General features: G+C 39.0%; 2 protein-coding genes across 17 annotated transcripts in view; one reads left to right on the top strand and one right to left on the bottom strand.

Moving 5' to 3' along the window:
- The window catches only part of LOC124185055, a 225,195-nt gene that overhangs the window by 153,330 nt on the left and 46,378 nt on the right, over window positions 1–25,487 (bottom strand). The window contains exon 1 of one of the 13 annotated variants that reach the window (XM_046575395.1): window positions 4,988–5,327. The exons of 11 other annotated variants lie outside the window; for them this stretch is intronic. The gene's annotated coding sequence lies outside the window, so the exon portion shown is untranslated. Of the gene's footprint in view, window positions 1–3,564; window positions 3,655–4,987; window positions 5,328–25,487 lie in introns of those variants that run through there. One more of the 13 variants, XM_046575397.1, reaches the window with a different exon arrangement.
- LOC124185045 lies at window positions 17,618–25,427 on the top strand. 4 transcript variants are annotated; one of them, XM_046575363.1, is made up of 6 exons: window positions 17,618–18,243; window positions 19,739–19,810; window positions 22,501–22,717; window positions 22,899–23,719; window positions 24,394–24,563; window positions 24,777–25,427. In XM_046575363.1, exons 3-6 carry the CDS (start codon window positions 22,516–22,518, stop codon window positions 24,817–24,819), a joined length of 1,236 nt encoding a protein of 411 aa, XP_046431319.1. In that variant the 5' UTR covers window positions 17,618–18,243; window positions 19,739–19,810; window positions 22,501–22,515; the 3' UTR covers window positions 24,820–25,427. The 4 variants fall into 4 exon arrangements, with proteins under 4 accessions (XP_046431319.1, XP_046431316.1, XP_046431317.1 ...); XM_046575360.1 differs by having other exon boundaries at window positions 17,638–18,243; window positions 24,407–24,563; window positions 24,777–25,180; XM_046575361.1 differs by lacking the exon at window positions 19,739–19,810 and having other exon boundaries at window positions 17,638–18,243; window positions 24,407–24,563; window positions 24,777–25,180.

The raw sequence follows: 25,487 nt of genomic DNA, 5'->3' as shown, positions 1-25,487 counted from the left end.
AATAACGGTGTGCCGCAAAATTTTTCATGTAAGAATTTTCAAATTATTAACGTATAACGCATATCGACGGAAGGATGCAGTAGATAAACCATTACACATATCTAGGTTAGATACTTCAAGTATCAAGACCGCCAGATGATGTTTACAATGAAAACAAAATGAGAAGAAAAATTGGTGAGAAAAAAGGAGAATGAGAAAAATAGAATCTGCTAGAGGACGAAAATACCGAAATACCGTTCGCGTGAAACCAAAGTATACAGTGTTTGAAATATAATTTTAACAGCTCTAGGCGACGACAGGGACGCGCTTGGTATTCACGGGTTGTATATAAACCGTGCAGCACCATTTAAACCGTAATTAAACTGTGTTTAAACTATTTTCAAACATCATTATGTGCTGTTTCATTTCAGCATCAACATCTCGCCGATGTTTTTACTTCAATCGGATCGAAATGCCCGTGTGGTGAATTATACACAATTCCTTTAGATGGTCTCCTTCTATTTCTTCTTCGTTTCATCGAAAGCTCGCAAGTAAAATCCGCGCACGTGTAATAAAACGTTTATCATGTATAAAGATATCTTAAATGATTGTAAAAACAAAGCGCAAACGACGCGTTTTAAATTTTATTTCAATTTCTCAACTCTTTTCGTACCATGCATATTACGATTCGTAGAACTCGGTAGATTACGTTACTTTTATACATACGTACCGCAAACGCGTAGATGGCAGCAGTACTGGGATGCCGTGAATCAGTGAAAAGACCATATGTTGCGACCTCTTTCATCTTTGAAAGGCTAATTAACTTTTGTAATTATGTATAACACACTACGAGGATGCCGCATAGGGTGTAAATGAGCGTATAGAGTAGGCACTCGTCGAGTCCGTGTTATATTATACATATACTACATACGTAAACAACCCAACAAACGTGCAAATACGTATACACAGCGTACGAAACCGCATATTACATATTATACCTCGTGCTTCGGGCACTTGACACTTCTTTTCACGAAACTAAGTACACGTGTACACAAACGTATATGCACGTACGTTTCGAGGTGTAAGCGCACGCGCGTAGATGCATAAATCCATGAATTTTACACGCGTGTCGAGTGTGCCCTCTTTAAAGTCGAGCTTTCACGCTGATCCGGCAACAGCACGGACGGCGGCGGCATATGGATTATACAGTGCATCCCGTGCAGCTCGCCGAAACGCGGCGTTCCTAGAGTTCCGTACAAAATAACGATCACTCGCGACGTCACGGTTAAACGAGCCTGTTAACTAATAATTAATAAAGCCCGTGAGTAATTTACACCGAATCCTCGACATACCTACAACACAACACGACGATACGCCACGTCCCCGTTACTGTAATCGCTAAATTTGTTTTACTCAGCGTCAAAACGAGCCGGTGAAAATTTTTGTTTATTTGTTTTTCTTTCTCCTTGTTTCCGCCGCTTTTCAGTCTCTTTGCTTTATTTTCCGGTATACCTTTGAACTGCGGATTCCTTGACATTGTTTCATGCTTAGTAAGTAAATCGTATCGTCTGATGAATTGTGCATTTATGTCGTACATTTATAAAACGTCGGTAAATGGACATAGAAATTATCTAATTCCGGCAATAATAATATATAACCGAGAATAGGTTATTACTACCGATAATCAATTACTGATCGAAGCGAATCACGAAGCGAATCATACCGAAGATTATTCTCTCGGTGGAAAATTTCTTACGTAGGTACGCAAAGACGGCATTAACACGTGCGTATTATATTTGGCTAAACGTAAACCGGCCGTTTCGCAGCGTACGATATTCAATGTGAAATCACAAAGGATCACTTGGATCTTAGAACTGCGAGCCTCGCTTTTGCGCAACCCTCTACAGCTTATCACGATTGAGGCGCAAAAAAACATTCATGCGTGCAACCTGTGCGTGGTGGATGGATGGATGGATGGATGGATGGATGGATGGATGGATGGATGGATGGATGGATGGTTGGGTGGGTGGGTGTATCAAGCATTCATATTATACGTGCGTCGCACCAACGCACGCGGAAAAAGAAAGCATAGGAGACAGCGACGGAATTCTAAGAGGAAGGAGAAGAAAGAAAAAATGTAAAAAGAAAATGTGTACGCGTATATAAGGCATGTTTCTGCGGGAGAGATTTCCTTGACGCTTTGCATCGACGATGAAAGGGACAACAATACAATTCCTGTAAGGTTCGATTTTTTCACGCATGTATACATGTGTATATACACACATATATATATATATGTCTAAAATACCCGCGCATTTTATCACCAATGTCAAGGGTAAATATAGATATCCGCAATGATCGCGTTCAACGTATATACATATTCTGTTTTAAATTTACACCAAAGGTAAATATAGAACGGAGCACTTGGTATTAATAGATCGCGGTAGATTAAATAACGCACCTCGCTGTAATATACACGTCACGTTGTTAGCGCAAAATAACGTTGACGAACACATACCGATCGTCAGGAAATAATATACAAGCTGTGGCAAAAATAAAACTGAGCATTCGGAAATAGAGACATAATTCACCTTGTGTCTCAAAATGATTACAGGTAAACACTTGTAATTCATGATAATTACATCCAATTTTATTAACAAGTTGATGACCGATATAATTTTTAAAAAAATATGTCGCATGCATTATAGCATATCCGTCAGACGATTGGATGAATGCCCATTTTTTCTCTTTCCGAATGTCCCAATTTCTTAATTTCATCTAATCGTGGACCATGCGTTCGTTTCTACAAATATTTGGGACCGTGTGAAATTATACAACGCAGCTGCTCTGACTGCGTAAACTGCGTCGCTGATTGCGCGAATGAAGTCTGGTTTCGCTCGATTATGATGCGTCGGTTTGAAAAAACTGATAAAATAAATGGCCACCATTACCACTGTGACTTGAAAGACCACAACAGGACGGGCGGTAACTGAGTGATTTCTCCTACCCATTTGCGTTTTGTCATTTGTTATTTTTGCTACTTCTGCACTACGTATGGTAAGAAGTCAGAAGTTAAATGGTGTTACAACATATGACTTAAAATTACCTGACAGCTCAAAGTCCGGCTCGAATTAAAATTACGCTGCGTGAAAACTCCTTTCCTTAATTCATCATTCTGAAAACTTATTCTGAACGTATGATTGATAGAGTATAACAGATCAATGACAGCTGTTTCGTTTAAAAATAATCAAACCAAGTCCAAATCTCAATGTTTGTTCGAAGAAGAGTTTCTTTCGCTTCATTCAGTCTTTTTGTTTCAAAAGATTCATACAACCAGACGAATGAAAAGGTTAAAAAGGTGTCGTATCCGTGCAGTTAGTGAAATATCGAATTGAAATCAGCTTTTAATTATATTAAGACGCACGCAAATAAAGCAGCAAAACATCGACCTATATTAATTACACCTATTATACAACCACGTCGAACCACGATATCTGGTAAAAATAAGAACTAAAACTTGAGTTAAAAAAAAAGAAATAAAAAAAGAGCGAGTTTAAAAAAGGAAAGGATGTCATCGATCCTCACCTGTTACACTCTCGACACGTGGACGGCATCAAAGTCCTCGTCTCATCAAGAGCCGTAACGTAGGTCGCCCCCCTTAACGACGAGGAAGGTGAAAATAGATTGAAATTGAATTTTCAAGGACCTGAGTATGGGGAGCATTTTTTTTTATTATTCCCCTCTTTCACCTAGTATGCGTTGACTTTCCCCCGAGGCACACGTATACACAAACACACACACACACACACACACTCTATCATCCGCCAGTAAATATTTGTCGAAACGATGACACTTGGAACACGCAGAAAAACGGTTTGTTATGCCGATTGATTTTTCGTGTATAAAAGTGCAATTCAGCCGAACCGGAACCCGACTTTCGAAGGACCCCCCTTGAAAACCCTCCCCCCCCCCCCCTCCCAAAAAAAAAACGTGAAAAAAAGAAACCCGTCCGCGGAAAAAAAAATACAAGAGCGAAAACGAGGAAACCCTTCCCGGTTTTCCCGCCCCAACGTAACGCAACGCACTGCTGCCGCTACTGCTGCTGAAGTGCACCCGTAATTTTTTCGAAAAATAAACATCGGAGGGATACGACTTCTCGATCCCTGCGGGACGAAACGGGTGCCAAATGGCAAAAAGAAAACTTGGAATGAAAATAAAAAAAATTACGGTCACACGTCCGCTAATTGCCGATGAATTTCACTGCCTTGTTTGCCAACTTCACACTTGTCGATTCGAGATATCTCAATCGTTAATGCGAACGGAATATCGTACCGATCACTTCGCTCCCTCTTTGATCCCTCTCTTTATTAAGGTTTATCAACTCTCTCTCTCTCTCTTTCTCTCTCTCTGTCTCTGTTTCTGCATATTTATTCAAGACAGTGAAGATGTTAATAACGTGCAATACATATATATATATATATATATATATATATATATATATTATACGAAGATGTAGGATGATATTTCCTGATTTCCGTACATGAACTGTGTATTATCTACCGCGTAATTCGAATAACCGAAATACTAGGTCAATCTATACGTATTGCAGGCACGCATATTGAATCGAACCGCATACCTGCTTAAGTGATATTTATCTGCTCGTAGCTATTCCCGCCGTAATTACCAAGAAAGTTCATAGACAAATTTAATTACGTGCGCGCGCACACGCGCATACACACAACGTGTAATATCCAATAATCACAGTAATTATCATACGGTTATCGACACCTAGGTATATAATATTATTACTATTATTGGCTTGTGCTGACGTACAGAGCCAATCGCTACCGCTGCAGTTGTTACGTTATCTCGTTAACATTTTCATGAAATTGGATAGATCAGAATTTGATCGGAAAACAACGCGATTGGATTTGAAGAGACGGTAAAATGGTCTCACGGATTTAAACTGTTCGATAAAGTGATTAAAAAAATTTCCTATCAAACTTACGCTTTTCACAAATACACTCCGACACACTGTAACAACTTGAAGTGAAAAGAGAACCGTCGTCTATTCCGGTAGCACGTCGAAACACTTGTAAACCAAAGTGCGAAGCCAGCGTGAAAACTAACGTTTAGAATCGACAAAAAGTGGTGGTACGAAAAAAAGAAAAAAAAAAAAAAAACAAAAAACAACAACTTGTAATCAAACAACTCCGCGTCAAGCAGCGTGTCCTCCCTACGGAGGCTCGGCTTCAAACTGCAGAGCTTAAAGCTTACACAGCTCTTAGCTTAGTTTAGATTAGGCTAACGATACCCGAGCGAGCGAAGGCGCACGTGGTTCTACGACAAGAGTGCCGGTTATACTGACCGAACTCTGATGCGCCTCTCGGGCGACTCGCGCGAGTAGAAGCGAGTAGCGCTAGTAGATACGGGCCGAGCCCCGGAGCAGTTGTGTGTTAGTTTGTCCTAACAATAACCTGCACACTATCGCGTGGTCCTGCGTCATGCAGGCATGCAGGGACGGCTTCCTTCCTTTTAACCGCTTCCTCGATCCTTTTCCCCAAGTTCGTCCCTTCGATCCTGATCGGCTCCGTAAGCCTCGCGCTTTTCTGCTTTGCTTCACCTGCAACAGACTCGAGGCTATACCGAGGCTCTCGAAGGCCTGCGGTTGACGCGATTATTGTTGCACGTCACGTGATCGCGAATGTCACGCTCGAATGAAGCTTTTCTGACGATTTGAAAAAATTCAAAATAATACGCAGAAGAGGATCAAAGGAGAATTTAATGGAAAACAAAAAAACAAAAAATAGAAAAATACGCCTCACCACCGACACCGATAATAAAACTATATAAACCGCGACTTTACTACTGGATATATTTCTTTCAACATGCATCGGTTTGGGATTACATTTTATACACGTATTATAGTCTGTGCAGGCCCGGAGTTTAGTGAGCTGAAAGCGACTTTCAGCTTTATGCACGAATTGCGTTTGATATCTATCTATGTACGTATAACGTATATTTGGCAGCTTGGCATTACGGATGTGTATCGGATATTCATTGATATCGGATTTCGTACACCTTATAGCTTGTGATGTACGCTTGTACCGCAGCGTCGTACCCGGAGAGAAATTGCGGTGAGGGATAAGTCTGCGGTGAAAATACCGGTAAAATGTCTATTCAAAAGTCTAAGAACAGACCTAAATGGGTCCGAAATTTTGATGGAACTCACTTTGCCCTCTCATTGTTTACGGTGAGAGTTTAGGGACGATTTTTGCTTCTCGTTACCCTCTCGCAAACGTTTCAAAAGTTACAAAACGGACGATAAACTTCGAAGCCTTCCAACGTCGATCCGCCGAGACTGATTGCTTTTTAATTGCTTCTGACGTTTCTTCGCCTCTCGTCTCTGCCTCCGCATCATGTCTACAAACACCGCGAAAAATGTTGCACAATTTGCAGATGGTTAGTCAAGGTTACGTAATACCCATGAAAAAATTGATGACTCGGACGATCGGGGAACGTCGTATTTTCAAAACTCGCCCACTTTTGTGTAAACATAATGTGTATTAACTTCCCGCTTTTCGAAAATGAAAAGTTGACAATCATTTTCAGATGGACGTTTGTGTATGTGTATTTTGTCGTATCAATTGACGCGACTTTTCTAAACTTAGAACTGATGAGATTTTGGCTTTGATCGGTTCAGTACTTGTTGAATTATTTGAACAACAAAATTCCAAAATATCAAATAAATATGATGATATCTTGAGAATTGATGGATGGGTTCGAAGAAACTTGGTACTGTAAAATTTTTTGGGTCACTTGTCACGATTTTAAAATCAGATTTTCAAAATTTAAATCCGGTGCATTTGATAGACAAAAAAAAAAACTAAAGGCATTAGGATTTTTATAATAATTAGTATTCGAAGGTTTGTTAGGTAGCTAATCACGAATCTGAGGTCAGGTTTACAAAATCCAAAATAGCGAATTTAATATGGTGGAAAGAAAATATAACAAATATTCAGATTTTGGTAAAAATTAGTAGGCGAAGACTTTTTGCGTTACGGATAACAAATCCAAGATAATACTTTCAAAATTTGCAATGGTGAATCCATTACAGTGGCTCAAAATTAAAAAATGGTCTCATTTTCATATAAAATGGTATCCGAGAGCTTCTAAATCGTTAATCACGAATCTGAATTCGCAGTTAAAAATTCGAATTGTATATTAGTGTTTTATTTTTTCTGTGAAATTAGAATCTGCAGTGAGAAAACGGGAAGTTCGAGGGCTGGCTCACAGCCAGGCTAATGCCGCTTGTTCTTCTTCTCTTCTTTCTTTTTCTTATTCTCATATTCTTATTCTTTCGCTTCAACGTGCCACTCGAATTCGCCTCGATCACCCGTTGCGTGAGTTGATCGGGCGTGTGGCATCAATTGGACATTCGAACGCGCTCGACGGAGATATTCGGGGGCGTGAAACATCAAAGGCGACAAGCGACTCTTGAAAGTGGTTGCACCGATTACAGTCAAGGGCTGAGGTGACCCCTCGATCATCCTCAAATTCGTGCGGCGGTCGCGAGAGACAAACAAATCCGATCGTAAATTTGCCACGCCTGAACGTTACCGTTTCAAAAAGACGCCAACCCGCCTCGTACGCTTGTTAAATACGCGTTGCAAAAGTTACGACCTACTCGGTGCGGCGAATCTTACATGCCAAATTGCAAAATGTGAATATAAAACAGACTCCTCGATTACCTCGGGATTCAAGACGCAGACTGATTTTCACGACGACGCTTCGATCGGATAATTTGGCAAGCATTTGTCAAACTTTATTCGCTCCTTCGTTTTTCAATAAATTTTTCAGTAACCAATTCTCGAGAAAAAGAATGTTTCTAAATACCGGAAAACTTCCGAACTGTTTCATTGTTCCGCTTCTCCCTCTTTCTCTCGCCGCGTGCCAATTAATCTTCAATGAGCGCACTTTGATTCAATTGCAAACTCGAAGCTAAGGCGGTTTTTATAAATCCTTTGCCGTCGTACGAGCGAACAAACGGCAATGCAGCTAGACAATATTCATTTAACAAGCTGGATAATATGGGCATGATATTTATTAAATTCCACATCTACATAATATGATTGTACTCAGAGAATAAAGTTTTACTATTGAATTCCTCCGAGCGAAATCTAATTTGCGTAAATTAATCCTATTATTCATATACATACCCAGCTCATAATTTTCATCGAAAGGCAGCCACCGCACAGATAATACTCTGCAGCGTATATATCTGCAGCTTCGTACTGCATTTCGCTATACCGCTGCAGTTATAGCTGTATAACTGATGTACAATTATTCCGTACCAGTATATATTTCGCATGAAACCAGAGTCGGCGATGCAGCGGCTAAAAATTTTTAAAACTCGAACGTCCGGTGAATAATTGAGGAAAAGCTTCGTGATACGAAAGCCAGTTTTGGACTCGGTTAACACTACCAAGTTGTAGTCAGCCGGAACCCGGCGTATATTCCTTTCTGTAATGTCACGTGATCCGGTTCACACCCTCCGCCTGCATAGCGCAAAAAGAAGGCGATAAGAAAATGGAGCAAGGGGCGGGGGGCCAAGGAAATTGGAAATAAGAGGAAAAAGAACAGGAAATCGCGACGCACGATACTTCACACAGCTCTCGTACGTGTGTCTTGCGGTCTTATCGTCGCTTCGTGCGAAGGGGATATACGTCACTTTAAGATGTTATATCTATACACGAAGAAGCAGAGCGTAAATTTTTGTCCAATGTATAAAGCGCGAAAAGCAAGCGGGCTTCTGCAAACACACACACGCGCGTCGTGTTCTCGCTTCCGCCAAGTGCTTTGTTTTCGAGAAAATTTTATAACCGATCGAAAGCCTTTATCACTGTCGTAGAATAATTTATCCGTATGATAAATGTGACATATACGTACATGTATATACTTGCGGATTTTTGCTACATCGATAATTTAACACAGGAAATATCGAGTCCGATTCGCAAATATACCCATGATATCTTTTTAATCATATACCACCACGTTACGTGAAGCTGTAAGAAAGATGCGGATGAAATTGTGAGGCTACTCGAGAGTCGTCTTCCTTAAAAAAGCTTGGCTGCATTTTGTTTCGCGAAAAGGAACGCGTGAGGAGAACTTTCGCAAGACGATATATTCGTGGTAATTATCAGCTTGTATTGATATAATATTTCCACGTCAAGTAGGTGGTGCGGGAGTAGCCAAGGTGGGCGATATCGATTCCCCAAAAATGCCCACGTGGCTTGAGAGGAAATTTGTCGTTAAAGTTTTCAACTTTTGACCCAGTTACCGTTCCCAGAGGCTCGCTGCAGCGCCCTTAATGATCCCGCTGCCAGTGAACTCTTTTTTCCTTACTTAAACCTCTTCAACTCGTGTACTCTCCGTATTCCATCTTGGTTTTAGAAGAAATTCTCGGTAAATGTCGTCAGCTCCGGTCACGCTCCGTAAGTTTGTTTTTCGTATTACTTTTCCCCCCGCCATGAATCTTCTTCCGGAAACTATTAAAAATTGTCGAAATAAACGAAATCGCAGGATGTCCCGACTGCTCTGGCGACACCTCGGCCTCGCCTAGCTCAATTTCTAAATCCAGATACTCCAAAAATAGCCCATACCCCACGTAGGCACGATAATTGGGTACCTAACGTTTTGTCTGATAAGCAAACCTGCGGGACGTCTCACATTCTATATTCACCTGGATGAAATACATGATAAAATTATAAAAGCTAACAATCCTAAAAACCACTTTAAATGAAAAAATAAAACCTCCCTTTCGGCGCGAGTATAAGTATCGATCGTACGTACGCGACGTATGCATAACGCGTGTCGCGTCGATGACGTTCTTTGATCATTTAGCGGGTTTCTATCGTGGCTGCAGGACGAGGACGCCGAATCCCTCGTACTTAATTAAGGAGCTTCTTTTAATCAAAGTAGAGAAACGGGAGCAGCGGCGCAGAGATTAGTCAAGGGAGAGGAGGGGGAGGGACGGGGAGGAAGTTGTAACGAGACTATAATCAAAGTAAAAAAGTGGGTTAGCTTTGTAGACGGACGGCAGGTAACGCGACACCTCCGGATAGTCGAAAAACCGGAAGGTAATAAGGCTACCGGCACCCCCGCAGGTAAGTGCAAATCACAAAGACGGATGCATGCGCCGTGAAAAAAGGGGGATGGGACGAGGACAATGCGCAGGGGACGCGTGTGCGTGCGGATATTAAGACGTACGAAGACCATCCGGTAATGAGATATCTCGATCCAGTAACGCTATCCTCTCCGGGTGTGGTCTTACAAGTGTGGCAGCACTGCACCGCTGGGATACTCCTGGGATTAATTCACCTCGGATGTGAAAGGGAGAAAAAGGAGAAAGGGGGGACGGGAAGAACCACGAGGAGATTAGAGTATCGGATCGTCTAGCTCACGTATCGTTAACACAAGGTCTACAAGCTGTATTGCGCGATATACAGGGAGGTCTCCGAGCGCGTATCTTTGCACATTTTTAAGATCGATCTTCAACTGAAAATGCCAGGAAAAATGTTAATCGCAATGAATAGCGAGTTGGACTGACTCGGTCGGTTATCGGTGCAATTTTCATACTTCAATTATTTGCTCTGTAATTTCAAAACACGTTGAAAAATAGGGAAAACTAGCTTTTTCGAATTTTTCAAGTACCAAGTGCAAGTATACAATACCTGGTCATTTTAAGGAAATGTGCGCATGGGTAATTTGGCATATATCATGTATGCTATGGAATTTCCCTGTACTTAACATTACCACAAATAATCCAATGTAGACTCTTATACTCCCGACAGAGAAAAAAAAGGAGGTCAGGACAAAGTGGATTAAAGAATGAAACATCAAGGGTCGGAAGACGAAGTCGAAGACGTGAAAGGGATTTTTATTTTTATTTCTTTCCTCAAGTTATAACGTTCTATTTTAATCGCGATTTGCCGCCTCAACGAGTACAGTGATAAAAAAAAAAGTACCGCAAAACAATAAGAAGAAAAAAAGAAACAACGAACGAATGACGGGGGAAAAAATTTACCCTAAAGCGATGAGGGTCGCAATTTCTTGCGAATGCTAATTAAGGGCACATTCTCAAGTTTTCGTTGTTAATAATACGCGCTGTTGGATCGGTTTGTTCAGGACCTGCAGCCGTACACCACGTCTCGCTGTGAGTATAATTTCGCGAAAACTTTTCTCGCAACAAAGTCTGTAGAACGACTGACATAGGTTTCAAATACGGTAAATTATGACGCACGGTATGCCTGCGCGTAGAATAATTAATTTCTAACGATTTATCGATTTTTCAATGTTTTCCGTATCCTTGCTCAGTCGGGTATTGCTCTTCACGTTTCCGTGAGAAATCCCAAAGCCACAGGAGCAACGATAAGCAAAACTCTGCGCGGCCTGTACGGTAGAAGCTGAACGTAAACGCGGCACGTTCAACCGCCTACAATCGGAATGATCAAGTCTCCGTTCGGCACGAAGTAGTAGTAAATTTGATACGTGACAAGTGATCATAGCCGCGCCTTGTACAGTGGGCAACGTATAATACCGGGTTGCGTATGTGCGTCGGGGGGGGATGTGGAGGTGGAACATCCTATCATTATCCAATGATCTACATCTGTATGCCGCGGCTCGAGATCCGCGACCCATGAACGACTCGCTCGATTGCTTATGGGAAGCTCCAGCTATCCACCGGCTCCTATCTGGCAACATCGGCTCTACGAGGTGAACCCGAAAACCGAAATATCGCCGCTCCGCGTGATTTCGATATTGATAAAACAAAAGAACAAAAAAAAAAAATAAAAAACTTAACGAGAAATTCCCGAGTTGGTGGGTCGAAATGACCCGATGGCAAGTTGGATTCGATAGGCCACCACGTAAGAGAATTTTATAAACGGTACCACCAAGTTTCCCAATTTTCTATCACGTCAAACATCCACGTTATACAGACAGGTGTAATGGTGGAGTAGAAAAACGACGGGCGTATATATCCAGCAAATGATTTGACGGTTTCGATGATCAAACGATGCACCCGTCAGCTCTGCAGCCCGAAACAAGTTCGAATAAGGAAAGTTAACCGGTACTTGATGCTCGTCGCGATGCCGTATCGAGTATGTACATATATATATATATTATATATATATGTAAAAGTCTGAGACTTCGGCAGACTGTGAGCGACGTTCGAGTCGTGTTTCTCGGATGTTTCTGCAAGTGCAAAAGATAGGGATGAAAAGAGTTCTTTTTAGGGTTAGCGAGTGAAAACGAGCTGTGTATAAGACGAGGAGCTTTTCGGAACGAAGGACGCGGGAAACTGGAGGACGGGTATAACCTCGTATACGTACGGCACTTAGCCTTGCTAGCTTAAATGCCGGGCGATTTTCTCCTCTCGCGCTCGACAAATCTAGCGAAAATTCGCATTTACTCCGTCTAATTTGGCCGCGAGACGAACGAGCTTCTCCGCGTCTCTGCCTGAGCTCCTCGGAAGAACTGCGGAGCCGCGAGAGAGGCGGAAGAGGACGAGAAAGTGAGAGTGAGAGTGAGAGAGTGGGAGGGGAGGGGGAGAGAAACAATTGTCACCATTTACACACACGTGTACGTAGAGATATAGACCAGCCAGCATCCTCGACGCCTCTCTGCGCCCTTATGCCCGCACGTCTTCGCCGACTGCAGCCTATTCGTGATTGTTTTAGCCATACGAAAATAAACGAAGCCGTCTAAATCGAGGATGTGCGGCCCCGCTGCATTTCCAAATTCCGCTCAGGAGACACCGAGGGCTTCGTTAAATCCGGGCGACCGACCGACCGGCCGGTGGATGGATGGTTGGATCGTGAGAATGCATGCCCGAAGGTATTCGACCACGAGCTCGTTATTTCACCCTTTTCTTATCGACGACTGCCGCGGCGTCCTCCTTGCTTTAATTACAGGACAGATCGATACTTCATTCTCAAATTGTCCCGACTGATTGTCCGTTTTTTCATAAGCCGAGAAGTGATTCTCGCATTGCACGGATTACCGGAAAAAGCACGGGAAGTCCACAAGACCGTAACTGTGACCGAAACTCTGCGTCGCATAACTTGACCGTGATTATTTTTTCGAAGGGGCGATAAAGATATTAAATTACCAAATTTCCGCGTCAAGGAGAACAAAGTACGTATTTTGTTGAAAGTAAACTTTACAAATAGGATGTAATATTAGTGTGAAAGTGATTCGCAATTGATAACTTGAGCGATTTTAATTTCACTTTGACAACGCAGACGCCAATGTTTAACACATTTTATCAAAACAAGTTAACCACCAAGTTGAATATTATATGAATTAAACACCTATTTTTTCCCCGTTCAACATTTTTTTTCGATTTCTAAAGCTTCGAACATTACAGAATTCCGGAAAACATTGTGAATAATATTGTACAATTTTTACTCTCTGATAACGATATGCGTTAGCCTAGCAAATCTCAAAGAAACTGACGTCAGAAACGACGTAAGCTTGCAGTTAATTATCGTTACACTTTAACGATAAGGATATCCGCGGAAACGATCCTCCGTAAATTATTTACAACGCGATTCAGTTACACCCTCGAACTTTTAATTACAAGCACGGTATCAGGCGAAGTGATACCATAAACAAGGGAAAATCTTTGAGAAAATCTATAATCTTGTTCTTCGTCTCGCCCGTTAGGAAAACCGATCAATGAAGCGTCCCGGCGTTACAGCGAACAAAGACAGTTTTCTGCATCCACAAACAGCGAAGCTATTCGTTCCGAAAATTTGAAAAACTGTATGAAGCTACAACGCGATATTTTCATCCACCGCAAAAAGGGTTCATATATAATGCAACTTATACGTTCAGACTGATAAAACGACGACGGAGAAATGCCCCTCTGAGGTCTAATTTTAGCAAAGAACCTCATTACGTGTATACCTGCCGGAAATGAAATGAAAGAAAAATTATTCAAAAACTGGGCTGTTCCCAGAAATCCCGTTAAAGGGGGAACATAGTAATAATCGTAATGAGAATAACAATAATGATAATAATAACGAGTGTACGCACAGAGCTGAAAATTTTCTACCGAAATAGGTCATGCCGGAATAAAAATTTGACAAATATTAAAAAAAAAACAAATACAACTGCAAAAGTCCTTCTAACGATTCGTTTTCACAGAAAAACCAATTAACCGATACAAGCCGATTTACTTTAGCTGGAAATATTCCATGCCATCGGGGTTTTGGGTAATTTTGGATAATTTTGGGTAATTTGCTAATTTCAATACATAACAAGTAACAAAATATAACAAAAGCTGTGTGTGTGTAGAGAGATCCGGGACTTTGACAAGGGATCGGCTGTACTCGGTTCCGCGGTAGACCGACGACCTTGTCCAGCATATCGCACGATGTCACGCTTCCTACGCCCGCGTGGCTGTATCTGGTCTGGGAATTCCATTGATTGAGAATTTATTTACACCGCTGGAACAGCGGCGGCAGCGAGCTTGCAAAATCCGCGTCTGCAGGGGACGTTCGTCCCGCGAGGTCGGAGTGCGAACTTGATAATAAATTCCGGGGACCACCGATCGGCGTTTACCGTACGAGACAACCGACTCTTGGGGACTATTTTATCTTCAATTATCTCACATACGCGTGTTGGAATGTGGGTTTCGACCGTACTCTAACTTCGGTTGAGCGTATTATATCGGCTGGGTGAAACAGTTTCGATAAGGCGAAGTGAAAAAAAAACACACACACACACAGACACAAGCAAACTGTATACATGAAGAAATTGGCAATTTTGATTTTATCGATTGCGAAGCACCTTGTGATTAATTAACACTTACAGTCACGTAATTCAGTTTTTTTTTTTTTAACATCGAAATGCCATTATACGTTTCCTATTCATTTTTCGACGCTACATGCGAATCTAATGTCAATAATTTAATAAAAGAAATTGTTCTTCAATGAGATTTATATGAATGTCTATTTTGAGACAGTACGATTTTAACTCGAGAATAGGTGTGACCCCCAATGCTATCTACATACACCCCTAAGGAGGATCAAAACTACCCCTGTCCATTGAAATTTGAAAATCTAATGCCCATTCTGAGATCTCTGTTTGTCAACCGATGAATTCCGAGCGTTTTTAGTGTACATTTATTATCAAAATCTCCACTAACGAACTAAGTTCACGAAAGTACGTTATTTTTTTTTTTGCACATGTTTATTTATAAAAATTATTAACAATTGTGGATTCACAAAAAAAACTGAATCATTCTAAAGTTTGTATATTTTTTGTCTGAAAGTGCAAAAGTCAGAATTTTGCATGAAATATAAAAAAAGGACGGAAACAAGGATACCACCAAAGTGGCTTCTGTGACTAAAAGGGTTGAAGCTTGACCACCGGTTGGCCCCTGATCTATATCATATATTTTTGAATTACAACAATGAAATAAACATGCACTCAAGGGCTTGTTAGACAACCCAATAAACACACACCAGTATAAATTTCGTATATGAAACGTCGAAGTCGTTTAATAATGGTATAAGTATAAAATTCAACCGTATCACATATACTGTAATATTTCGGATGGATATTATTCGTATGATTACTCTGTTTATTATGCGTATTTCATTATACAGAAGTTTAAAATACGTATTATTATAGCAAAAGCAACGTATAGTATATTTGTTCATTATTCGTACGAAAATCGTTTAAAACTTATATGTTTAACGATGTTGGTACTCCATCTTTCAACGTTTTATCAGAATCGTTTCATTTGAATTTACAAATTACGAGCTATTAACGTTCACGAAATTCGTTTATGATTTTGGTAATCACAACATATAATATTCATTCATGACACAACTGCCAGCAACTTTAATTAGACGTTTATCATACTTCCTATTCACCATTGCACAGCAGTATATTGATTGTTTTATGAACGTATATCTTCGACTATTATAATGTACGTTTTATTGGTATTTCTGATCTACGCGTGATAGACGTTTATGAAATTCATTTTCAATCTTGGTGTCTACAACATCTATATATATATATATTAGGGTGTGTCGAAAATGAACTTTTTTTTTTTCTTCGCTCCTACCACTCAAAACTTTAGGTTTTGACATTAAAGAGGTCCTCGTTCAAGGAGGGCGCTGTAGCTTGAAGTTTAGAAGTCGCTCAACGAGGATTTAGGTTTCCCATCTAATTAACACGTAAAAAATATTGTTTTTCGTTCAAAATGATGTCAGGCAACCATAAAATTGGCGATGTCTGTATTTCTTGGCTTATTTGAAAGCATGACTCATCCCCTAAACGATGATAGGTCGTTTTTCGACTTACCTTGTTCCAATTTTTTTTTACGCCACTTTTCGACCACAATAGTCACTTTTTCAAGTTTACAAAGTCTCCAAGGTATCAATGAGTCCAAAATGAATTGCTACAAGTATTGATTCTTGATTCGAATATAAATAACCAATTCTAAAAATTGGTAAATTCCGTATCTTCAATTTTATTCAAAAAACCATGTTTATTTTGAGAAATTTTGTATGTTTCACTAATTTTTGGAATTGGTTATTTATATTCGAATCAAGAATCAATACTTGTAGCAATTCATTTTGAACTCATTGATACATTGGAGACTTTGTAAACTTGAAAAAGTGACTATTGTGGTCGAAAAGTGGCGTAAAAAAAATTGGTACAAGGTAAGTCGAAAAACGACCTATCATCGTTTAGGGGATGAGTCATGCTTTCAAATAAGCCAAGAAGCACAGAAATCGCCAATTTTTTGGATGCCTGACATCATTTTGAACGAAAAACAATATTTTTTACGTGTTAATTAGATGGGAAACCTAAATCCTCGTTGAGCGACTTCTAAACTTCAAGCTACAGCGCCCTCCTTGAACGAGGACCTCTTTAATGTCAAAACCTAAAGTTTTGAGTGGTAGGAGCGAAGAAAAAAAAAAGTTCATTTTCGACACACCCTAATATATATATATATATATATATATATATATATATATATTGTACATTCATCATACAACTACCAGCAACCCCAATTAAGCGCTTAATTATTGCGGTTTTCCACTATTGCACAGAAATATATTCATCGTTTGATGAACGTATTTTTTCAACGATTATTGTTCACGTTTTACTGCTACTTGTGATCTACGTTCAATAACCGTTTATGAAATTTATTCAATATCGGACTATTTTCAAGATACATTGAATTGTATAATATGTATATTTGATCAAATGGGTTCATACTTGTTTTACTTCAACACGATTGAGGAAAATTCAACGTTGAGTACAATATTCAGATTATGAACGCACTTTTAGTATTCATGTATGCGGAACCGCCTGATGCCAAGCGGTGGCCAAATCAGTTGATTATCTTATAATTAGTTTCCGAAAAATGGACTTTAATTACCCGTTATTTTGATGCCAATATTATGTGGTAACTAAAGCTGAACACTGATCTTGTATTCATTTACCGGTGCATGGAACATAGATATAACCAATAAAAGGAAGAGAATAAAGAAGTGTCCGAAACGTGAATAATTTCGTACCAAGAATAATAATTTATTGTACATTTTTATAATTATTTCACAATATTGGTTATCATATTATAATATATTAAATCTCATTATTTGGCACGAATTACGTCAAGACTTCAATATCTTGTATGAGTACTTGCTAAAACAAGCGTTCATCATATCCTGTCGCATTTTTAACGTCGTTTGTACGTTTATTTTTCGCGCTATTTTATCGGAGTTCTGTGCGTTATACATTGTGTCACTACTGATATATTATTCTCCTGCTCTGGTGCGTCAGCGTCGGTAACGCTGCAAGCTAGAGTAAGAGCGCAATAATTATATGTAGAGACAGAACTTATCCCATGGACCGCGCATTCATACAGTAAGTGTAAGTATAGCGAGTGGTAAGACAAGGACAGCTCGGAATAACACGGGCATATATGGCAAAGTTGATTCCCTTTTGGGCACGATCTCTCTGTCGCTCTTGCGTCTCCTCTATCTTTGTCTTTGTCTGGGAGCCTATATTCATCCCCACCCTTGCAACTGGCCTCAGGCGCTGGTTATGGCGTTATTCGTCAACCGAATGCGGAGGTGCTCGGATCGATCGGTGATCGTGTAGCAAAAAAGGTGAGAAGCTATTGTTAATCTGCGGCCTAGACGGAAGAAGCAAATTCGTCATTAAATAACGCTGGTAAGTACAACTACATATTTTTCCAAATATGGTGGTATTTTGTCTTAATACATCGAGCATTCTTGGTTGAAAAAATAATGTGTTTTGCAACTCAAATTCTGTCTCTTCTGTATTTTTTTCTTTCCTTTCTTTTCTTTCTTCAAAAGAAACTATGTGTAATGTTCTGCGTCTTTTTCTCTAAACCAAACGATGTACCATAAAAATATGGAATAGTTTATTGTTTATTATATAACGTTCATGAATATTTTTGAACTGTTTTTAAACGTTATTTATATGTGTTAAGTTTACTATGATACGTATATTATAGGTTAATTATATTAGTTCTTGTCGAATTTGAGGAAAACTTCATGTTAATAATCATCCCATGTGATCATGCGGTTATTAGTAACTTTTGCTCTGTATTGTTTGAAATCGGTTTCGTGTTTATTATTTTTTTAGATACCGTTTCAACATATCTATAACATACATATGAACTCGTAGCATCTTCCAAAGTAACAAAGTATAGTAATACAGCCACGTAAATATTTCTGTGCCATCGAAATCACAGAAATATTATTTTGACAATATTTTTTATTTTCTTTTCCCTTCAATTGAAAATAACAATTATTATCCATCAGAAGAAGACGGTCATGTTAGACAATAGAGACAATAGAGAAGATCCGTAGCAATAAAGCTTTTTCACCAGTTAGTGCAACAACTTATATAGAGGTTTATTAAAAATTATGTATTTTGATCCAAAATTCTGTTTTGTGTATATTTTCTTGGATTTGGGCTGAATAAATATTAAAAAGGGATTTGCACCTGAATAATTTTGTAAACACTGGTAAAAATAGTGGTCATCTACCCATCAAACGTATATAATACGCAGGAAATTCGTAACAAGTAATTTTATTCCATTGGATTTGACTTTGATCTTTACCGATAAACGTATAGTATACTCATGATTTACGTTCAGTAGTAGGCGTCATGATATACTATTCGAAAAGTATTAGAATATAAGCAGGACATCGGCCCAGAATTGGTTCAACGTTAAACTACGATCTTGTTTAATTTGTAGTAACAATAAATAGCGATACATAGAACTATAAGTACTATAGAATAATAATATTAGTAACAGTACTATCTAGTCCTGAAATATATCACGATTCCTACTACTGAACGTAAATCATGAGTATACTATGCGTTTATCGGTAAATGTCAGAGTCAAATCCAATAGAATGAAACTACTCATTACCTGCGTATTATATACGTTCGATGGGTAGCTGACCACGTTTTTTATTCGTGTTTACAAAATTGTTCGGCTACAAATGCCTTTTTAATATTTATTTAGCCCAAATCCAAGAAAATATACACGAAACAGCATTTTTGATCAAATTACTTAATTTTCAATAAAATTTTATATAAATTGTTGCGCTAACTCGTGTAAAAGCTTTATTGCTATGAATCTTCTGTATTGACTCACGTACTACGTTCATTAGGTTCATTTAACTTTTAGTTTTCAGAGTGGTGTGCGGATATTTACGACAAATAAGGCAAGCACGTTAAAGCGTACATCATTTCTTGTCTGGTGTGTATTATTATTTAGTTTTATAACATGCCTCATGATTTAAAAGTTCTGAGTAAACGACATTTGCGTCGCAAAACAGCTATAAATACTCGTAAAGTATTACTGAGTATTGCAGGCAATAATTGTGCACTCGAGCACCTTACGAAATCACAATTAAAAGATGCTAGTCATGAACATGTGTCTTGTATCGGAGAATATGTGCACTCTATAGATAGCGATTATGATGTTGATCATATCCATCAAAGTAATGAACAGAATGAAGAAAACTCTAATTCGAACCGCGATAATAAAGATTTCAAAGACATCGAAAGTGACATAGATAGCATCAAAGCTACGTTGTACAGTTCTGAAGATAATTCAAGTTCCGTCAGCGATGAAGTGCATTTAGATGATGAAACGAACTTTGTTGAAAATTTGCGCGACTGGGCATCTTCAAATAACATCACACATAACGCGATCGATCAATTGCTAGCATTATTGAAACCAGCACATCCTATCTTACCCTTAAGTGCTAGGACTCTACTTCACACGTCACGACGTATTGAAACGTTAAATTTAGACAACGGAGAAATGTGTTATTTCGGTTTGGAGAAATGCTTGAGACAAAAACTCGAGTCAGGTCTCAAAAAAGGACTGTCACCTGAACATACGTTGCGAGTTGATTTTAATATTGATGGGATTCCCGTTTATAAAAGTAGCGGAACATCATTTTGGCCAATTTTGGGACGCAGTATTTCAATGATCGATGATAGCCCATTTGTAATTGGTGTTTATTATGGTACGGGTAAACCGATGCCACTATCTTCATATTTACGAGATTTAATTAAAGAAACGTCACGTTTAAGCACCAATGGTTTTGAGTTTAATGGCACCAAATACTTTGTCAGAGTTGGTTTATTCGCGTGTGACGCGCCCGCGAGATCTATGTTGAAAATGTGTTTAGGACATTCGGGTAAGGATGCTTGCGAGAGGTGTAAGATTCGCGCAGTTCATCTCAACCGTAAACTGTGTTATCCATGTGACACCGAATTCCAGAAGCGAAAAGATAGTGATTTTGTTGCACCTAGTGAAAACGATCGTCACGTTAAAGGACGTTCGCCTCTTTTAGATCTTTACGTGGGACTAGTCTCCCAATTTCCTTTAGATCCCATGCATTTAATCTACCTGGGAATTTTGAAGAGGTTGCTCCTTAAATACTGGGTCGAGGGTTCACGTGATTGCAAATTGTCTAAGGATATTTTGTTAGAAATTGAACGTATAATGAAACTATTGGCGCGATATGTTCCGGCAGAGTTTCCTCGAAAGCCCCGTGGATTTTTGGATTTGCATCGATGGAAAGCGACAGAATTTAGATTTTTCTTGTTATATTCCGGCCCTGTTGTAATGCGGGATGTGCTAGATCGAAAAAAGTACAAACATTTTTTATTATTGTCTGCCGCCGTGTATATTCTATCGAATACAGCCTTGTTCTCGCGTTTTCGAAACATCGCGCAAGATATGATCGAAAAATTCGTTACTCAAGGTGCTAAGATATACGGACAAAACTTTGTCGTATATAATGTACATTCGCTGCTGCATGTCATAGACGACGTAGAACGATTTGGCCCATTAGAAGAATACAGTTGCTTTGTGTATGAAAATCATTTGGGCCATTTGAAACGACTTATTCGATCGAAACGCTTGCCGCTGCAGCAGCTGAGTAATCGACTTGAAGAACTAAGTTCTATTCGTAAAACTAATTGTCAGGAAAAATTTATTCCTAAACCCAAATTTATTGGAAATTCTCGTGAATGTCAGGCTCTGGAAACGAAAAAATTCAAAATATCAATAAAAAGGCCGGATAATGTAGTAGCTTGTGGGACAGAAATATTAGTGATCAAATCAATCCTTTTCATTGCCGGAGAATATAGAATTATAGGTACTCCGTTCAAGTACAAGCGAGACCTTTATCAGAAACCTATTAAATCTTCCAAACTAGGGATTTTTTTCGTAAGAAGTTTCAACGTAGCGAAATCTTATCGCGTCGATGATATATTACATAAATTCGTCTGTCTTCCATTTAAAGATGGTTTCGCAGTAACTCCGATACTACACGAAATGAAATAAAATTTTTATTTTTTGTTAAACATCTCAACGAAACGAGCTCTCGACAAAAAACAGATGATGAACCTACGATTCTCGGCAATGTGTACGAGGAAGAGGGATTCGTTCAAGACATGTATAGTATGTCTATGTCTACCTCGCACACATTCCCGAGAATCGTAGGTTCATTATCTCTTTTATATTAAAAGTTTGCTTCAATTGAGATGTTTAGCAAAAAATAACATTATCGTATACCTATTACCATATACCGTATATGCCGAGTCTAATTTACCTAGTAGTCCAATATACCCAACTCTACCATATGTTCATAACATCACTTTTGAGCTGATTTATTATAGTTTTGTACGTCACATTGACGTTCAAGTATTGGTTAGACATGCGTTCCCAAAATCTTCATAATGTTTCATGATCGATTCATCTTTTAACTTATATACTACCTTGCATATTCCTATGTTGATGTCCTAATTAAAAACTTTTAAACTGGCACTTTTTGCTCAGAGTGGAATAAAAGTGCTTGAATTTTGATCAAATATAAATTTATACACCAGACTAGAGAATATGATACATTTAACGATGTTTTTACTCAGTCGTGCTGCAGAACTATGTATGCGGTGATTGAATTCTTGGTTGGCGAAGATAGAGAATGCGCATTGGTACCAGTTCTTTGGCTGGTCGAAAACAACACCCAATGTTACTGGCCACGGACAAAAACTGAAGATCATTTTACAAAACTTGTAAAATCAAAGGCTGCCTATGAAAAAACATGGCCAAAGTTTGCCATTCACAAAGTACTGCATACCGGAGGTGATTATTGGAACGTAGAACTTTTTTTTACAATTGTATACGGATTGAATGTTTCAATCATATTAATTTTCACTTGGATAAGAGTTACGACGATATATTTTGATCATATTGTACATTTGTGATTAATTTTGCTAATCAATGAGCATTCGGTATTGATTGATATTCCTTGATTAACTAACAGATGACTACCACGACACCGAAGCAACGATGGCGCGCCTACTGGAGCTGGGCACGTCCGATGAATCCGGAATAATTCGCAACATCGCTAAAAAATCCACTGTAATACCTCAGCAAGATATTACCAATGACGTGGACGAGAATGAAGCTACGAACAGTGATGATGTCGAACCTGAGCCGCAAAAGAAAAAACGTAAACACAAAACCGACAAGAAGAAGGCTAAAAATCGACACGTTAGTAACAAAAAAAAAAAAACGAAGCGTTCTCGTGAAAGTTCAAGTAGTTTAGGTTACACCTCTTCAGCTGACGAGAATTTGCCACCGTCCGAAGTCGATGAATCGACTTCTAACCGTAATAAGAATACTCGCTACATTAACTCAGCCAAAGGATCTACCAAAAATCAGACACCAAAGAAAAACTTGGCCCACAAGATCGTACAGCACCAGTATAATGATAATTCCCATGAGTCACCGAATCAGTTGTCTGGATATGAAACATCAAATAGAAACATTTCTAGTAGGATCATCAGGTCTACCACGCAATATGACTTATCAAGATCCTTTTCACAACTTGAACCTTCAACCCCGACCACATCACGCGAACAGAATACCTTTGAAGAAAAAACTCTGCAGTATTTAGAACACATTAAATCCTACACTGAACAAAACCATCTGCTACTACGTAAAATCTTCTCAAAACAGAAGGAAGTCAGCATCGACGTAACAAAGAAACCAGCCGAATTCCCAAAACTTCCTCTTAACTCCATGGAAGACTTCTCCAACCTCGAAAATATCCTGAAATCCGAAGAGCATCGAACTTATTTAGTGAGTAGACCTTGCAATCATATTCAAAATATGTATGTCATGACATACGGATAGGTACTAATACCGAGCGTATTCTTCAATGAGGGCCAACCCCCTCCCTAGCGCAAACCAACACAGGCACATGAGGCTCGGCCGGGAGGGGATAGAATGCCAGTGGCCATGTTAGTCTCCACTCGACCGAACTTCACGTACGCGTCATGTGCCTGAGTTGGCTTAGCACTAGGGAGGGGGTTGTCTCTCATTGAAGAATACGCTCGGTATGTGTTGACTGCAAAGGAATAATGAAAATTACTACAGGCATACAGAATTGCGGTTCGTAACGTTTTAACCCTCTCGGACCGTATGTTGCTTCTACGCAACACGCACTTTGAGGCTTCATAAAACTGTATCGGTCGCAAGGTCAGGGTTCTAACTGCATAGTTCCATTAAGCAAGGTCAGATGGCCTTATAGATACTCCTAAACCCTGAGGTAAACTGCTTTCACCCATCGAAATATCAATATGGTGAGAGATTTTCATTCAACATGAAATCGGTCTCGGTCTGATCGAGAGGGTTAACGTTAAAAAATGCTGAAAAAATATTAGGAATCGACAATCTCCAACTAGTCAAAATTGTTATCGATGTTGATAACAGTAAGAATATTTTGAATTCAATTCGACATTCATTCATTTTAGTATTTTGTTGCAGACCGGGAAACTGGCTTCTGTTGGAGGGACAAGCGGTCGCCAATGTGTGTTGGCTATAATGAGGTCACTACTCACAAACGAATTAGCGATGCAATTCAATTGGGCAGGGAGGGACAAAGTCCCATTTCAAAAGACATTGACAATGGAAACTGTTTACGGTAATGAATAATTCATGAAATTTTCGAGAAACAGTTATTACTTGGATTTATCGTGTGAAAACAATATTATTCACACATTATTATTCAAATTATGCAAACTGTTAACTTTTTTCCCAATATATTCGAGATTCATCACAATTTACATTGAAATTATTCCTTATCAGTTATCAATATCGTGATATTGTACCTTCCTTTTGATGTATTTTTTCTCAGAGGCTGTGAAACAAACCTTTCTTGGCAAGAAGGAAATTGGTGATGCAACCGAAACCAGTGTTTCGTGTGCCGTGAAAGACTGGTTAAAACTAGCTCGATCACGGCATACCTATGTACGAAAGAAGGGCTAAGAAACTGTGGTAAACGTCAACTAATTTTAAAAACAGTCATATAAAAGTACAAATCATACAGGCATATAAATATTTCTGATATAAGTGTAATATTCTTAGCGTTTTCTGTTAGTTGTAACTACCGTGAAGACGAAAGTATAGTGTAGGTTGAGCTGTGTCTATGAGCTACAAGATGTACCTTTTTTTTTGATAAATGAGTATTTATAGATATAAGATATTTGTGTAACGTTCTAACAAAGATATAATAAAATCGATTCACATATATAAACTAAATTCGTACGCTTTCTAACTCAACCCAGACTTGTTTCTAGCTAACGTGAAATGATCTTCCTCTATAGCAGTGTACTATATACGCTTTCAATTACACATCCAAGATACGTTATGTATTCAAGTCTAGAGGTCCAATTAAAAACGTTTTTTAACACTGTATAATATTCGTTTAGACATAAATAATGAAAGATTAAAGCGTCATTAACAGAAAACATTTTGTCACGTTAGTTAAACGGACATTGTCAACACATTTTAATAGAAAAAATTTCCTTCATAATTTGAGTTTTAAAACGTACTTGCGAAACGTCTC

This window comes from Neodiprion fabricii, chromosome 6, assembly GCF_021155785.1.
Source record: "Neodiprion fabricii isolate iyNeoFabr1 chromosome 6, iyNeoFabr1.1, whole genome shotgun sequence".
In the NCBI taxonomy this organism is placed as follows: domain Eukaryota; kingdom Metazoa; phylum Arthropoda; class Insecta; order Hymenoptera; family Diprionidae; genus Neodiprion; species Neodiprion fabricii.
This window is presented reverse-complemented; position numbering and strand designations above follow the sequence as displayed.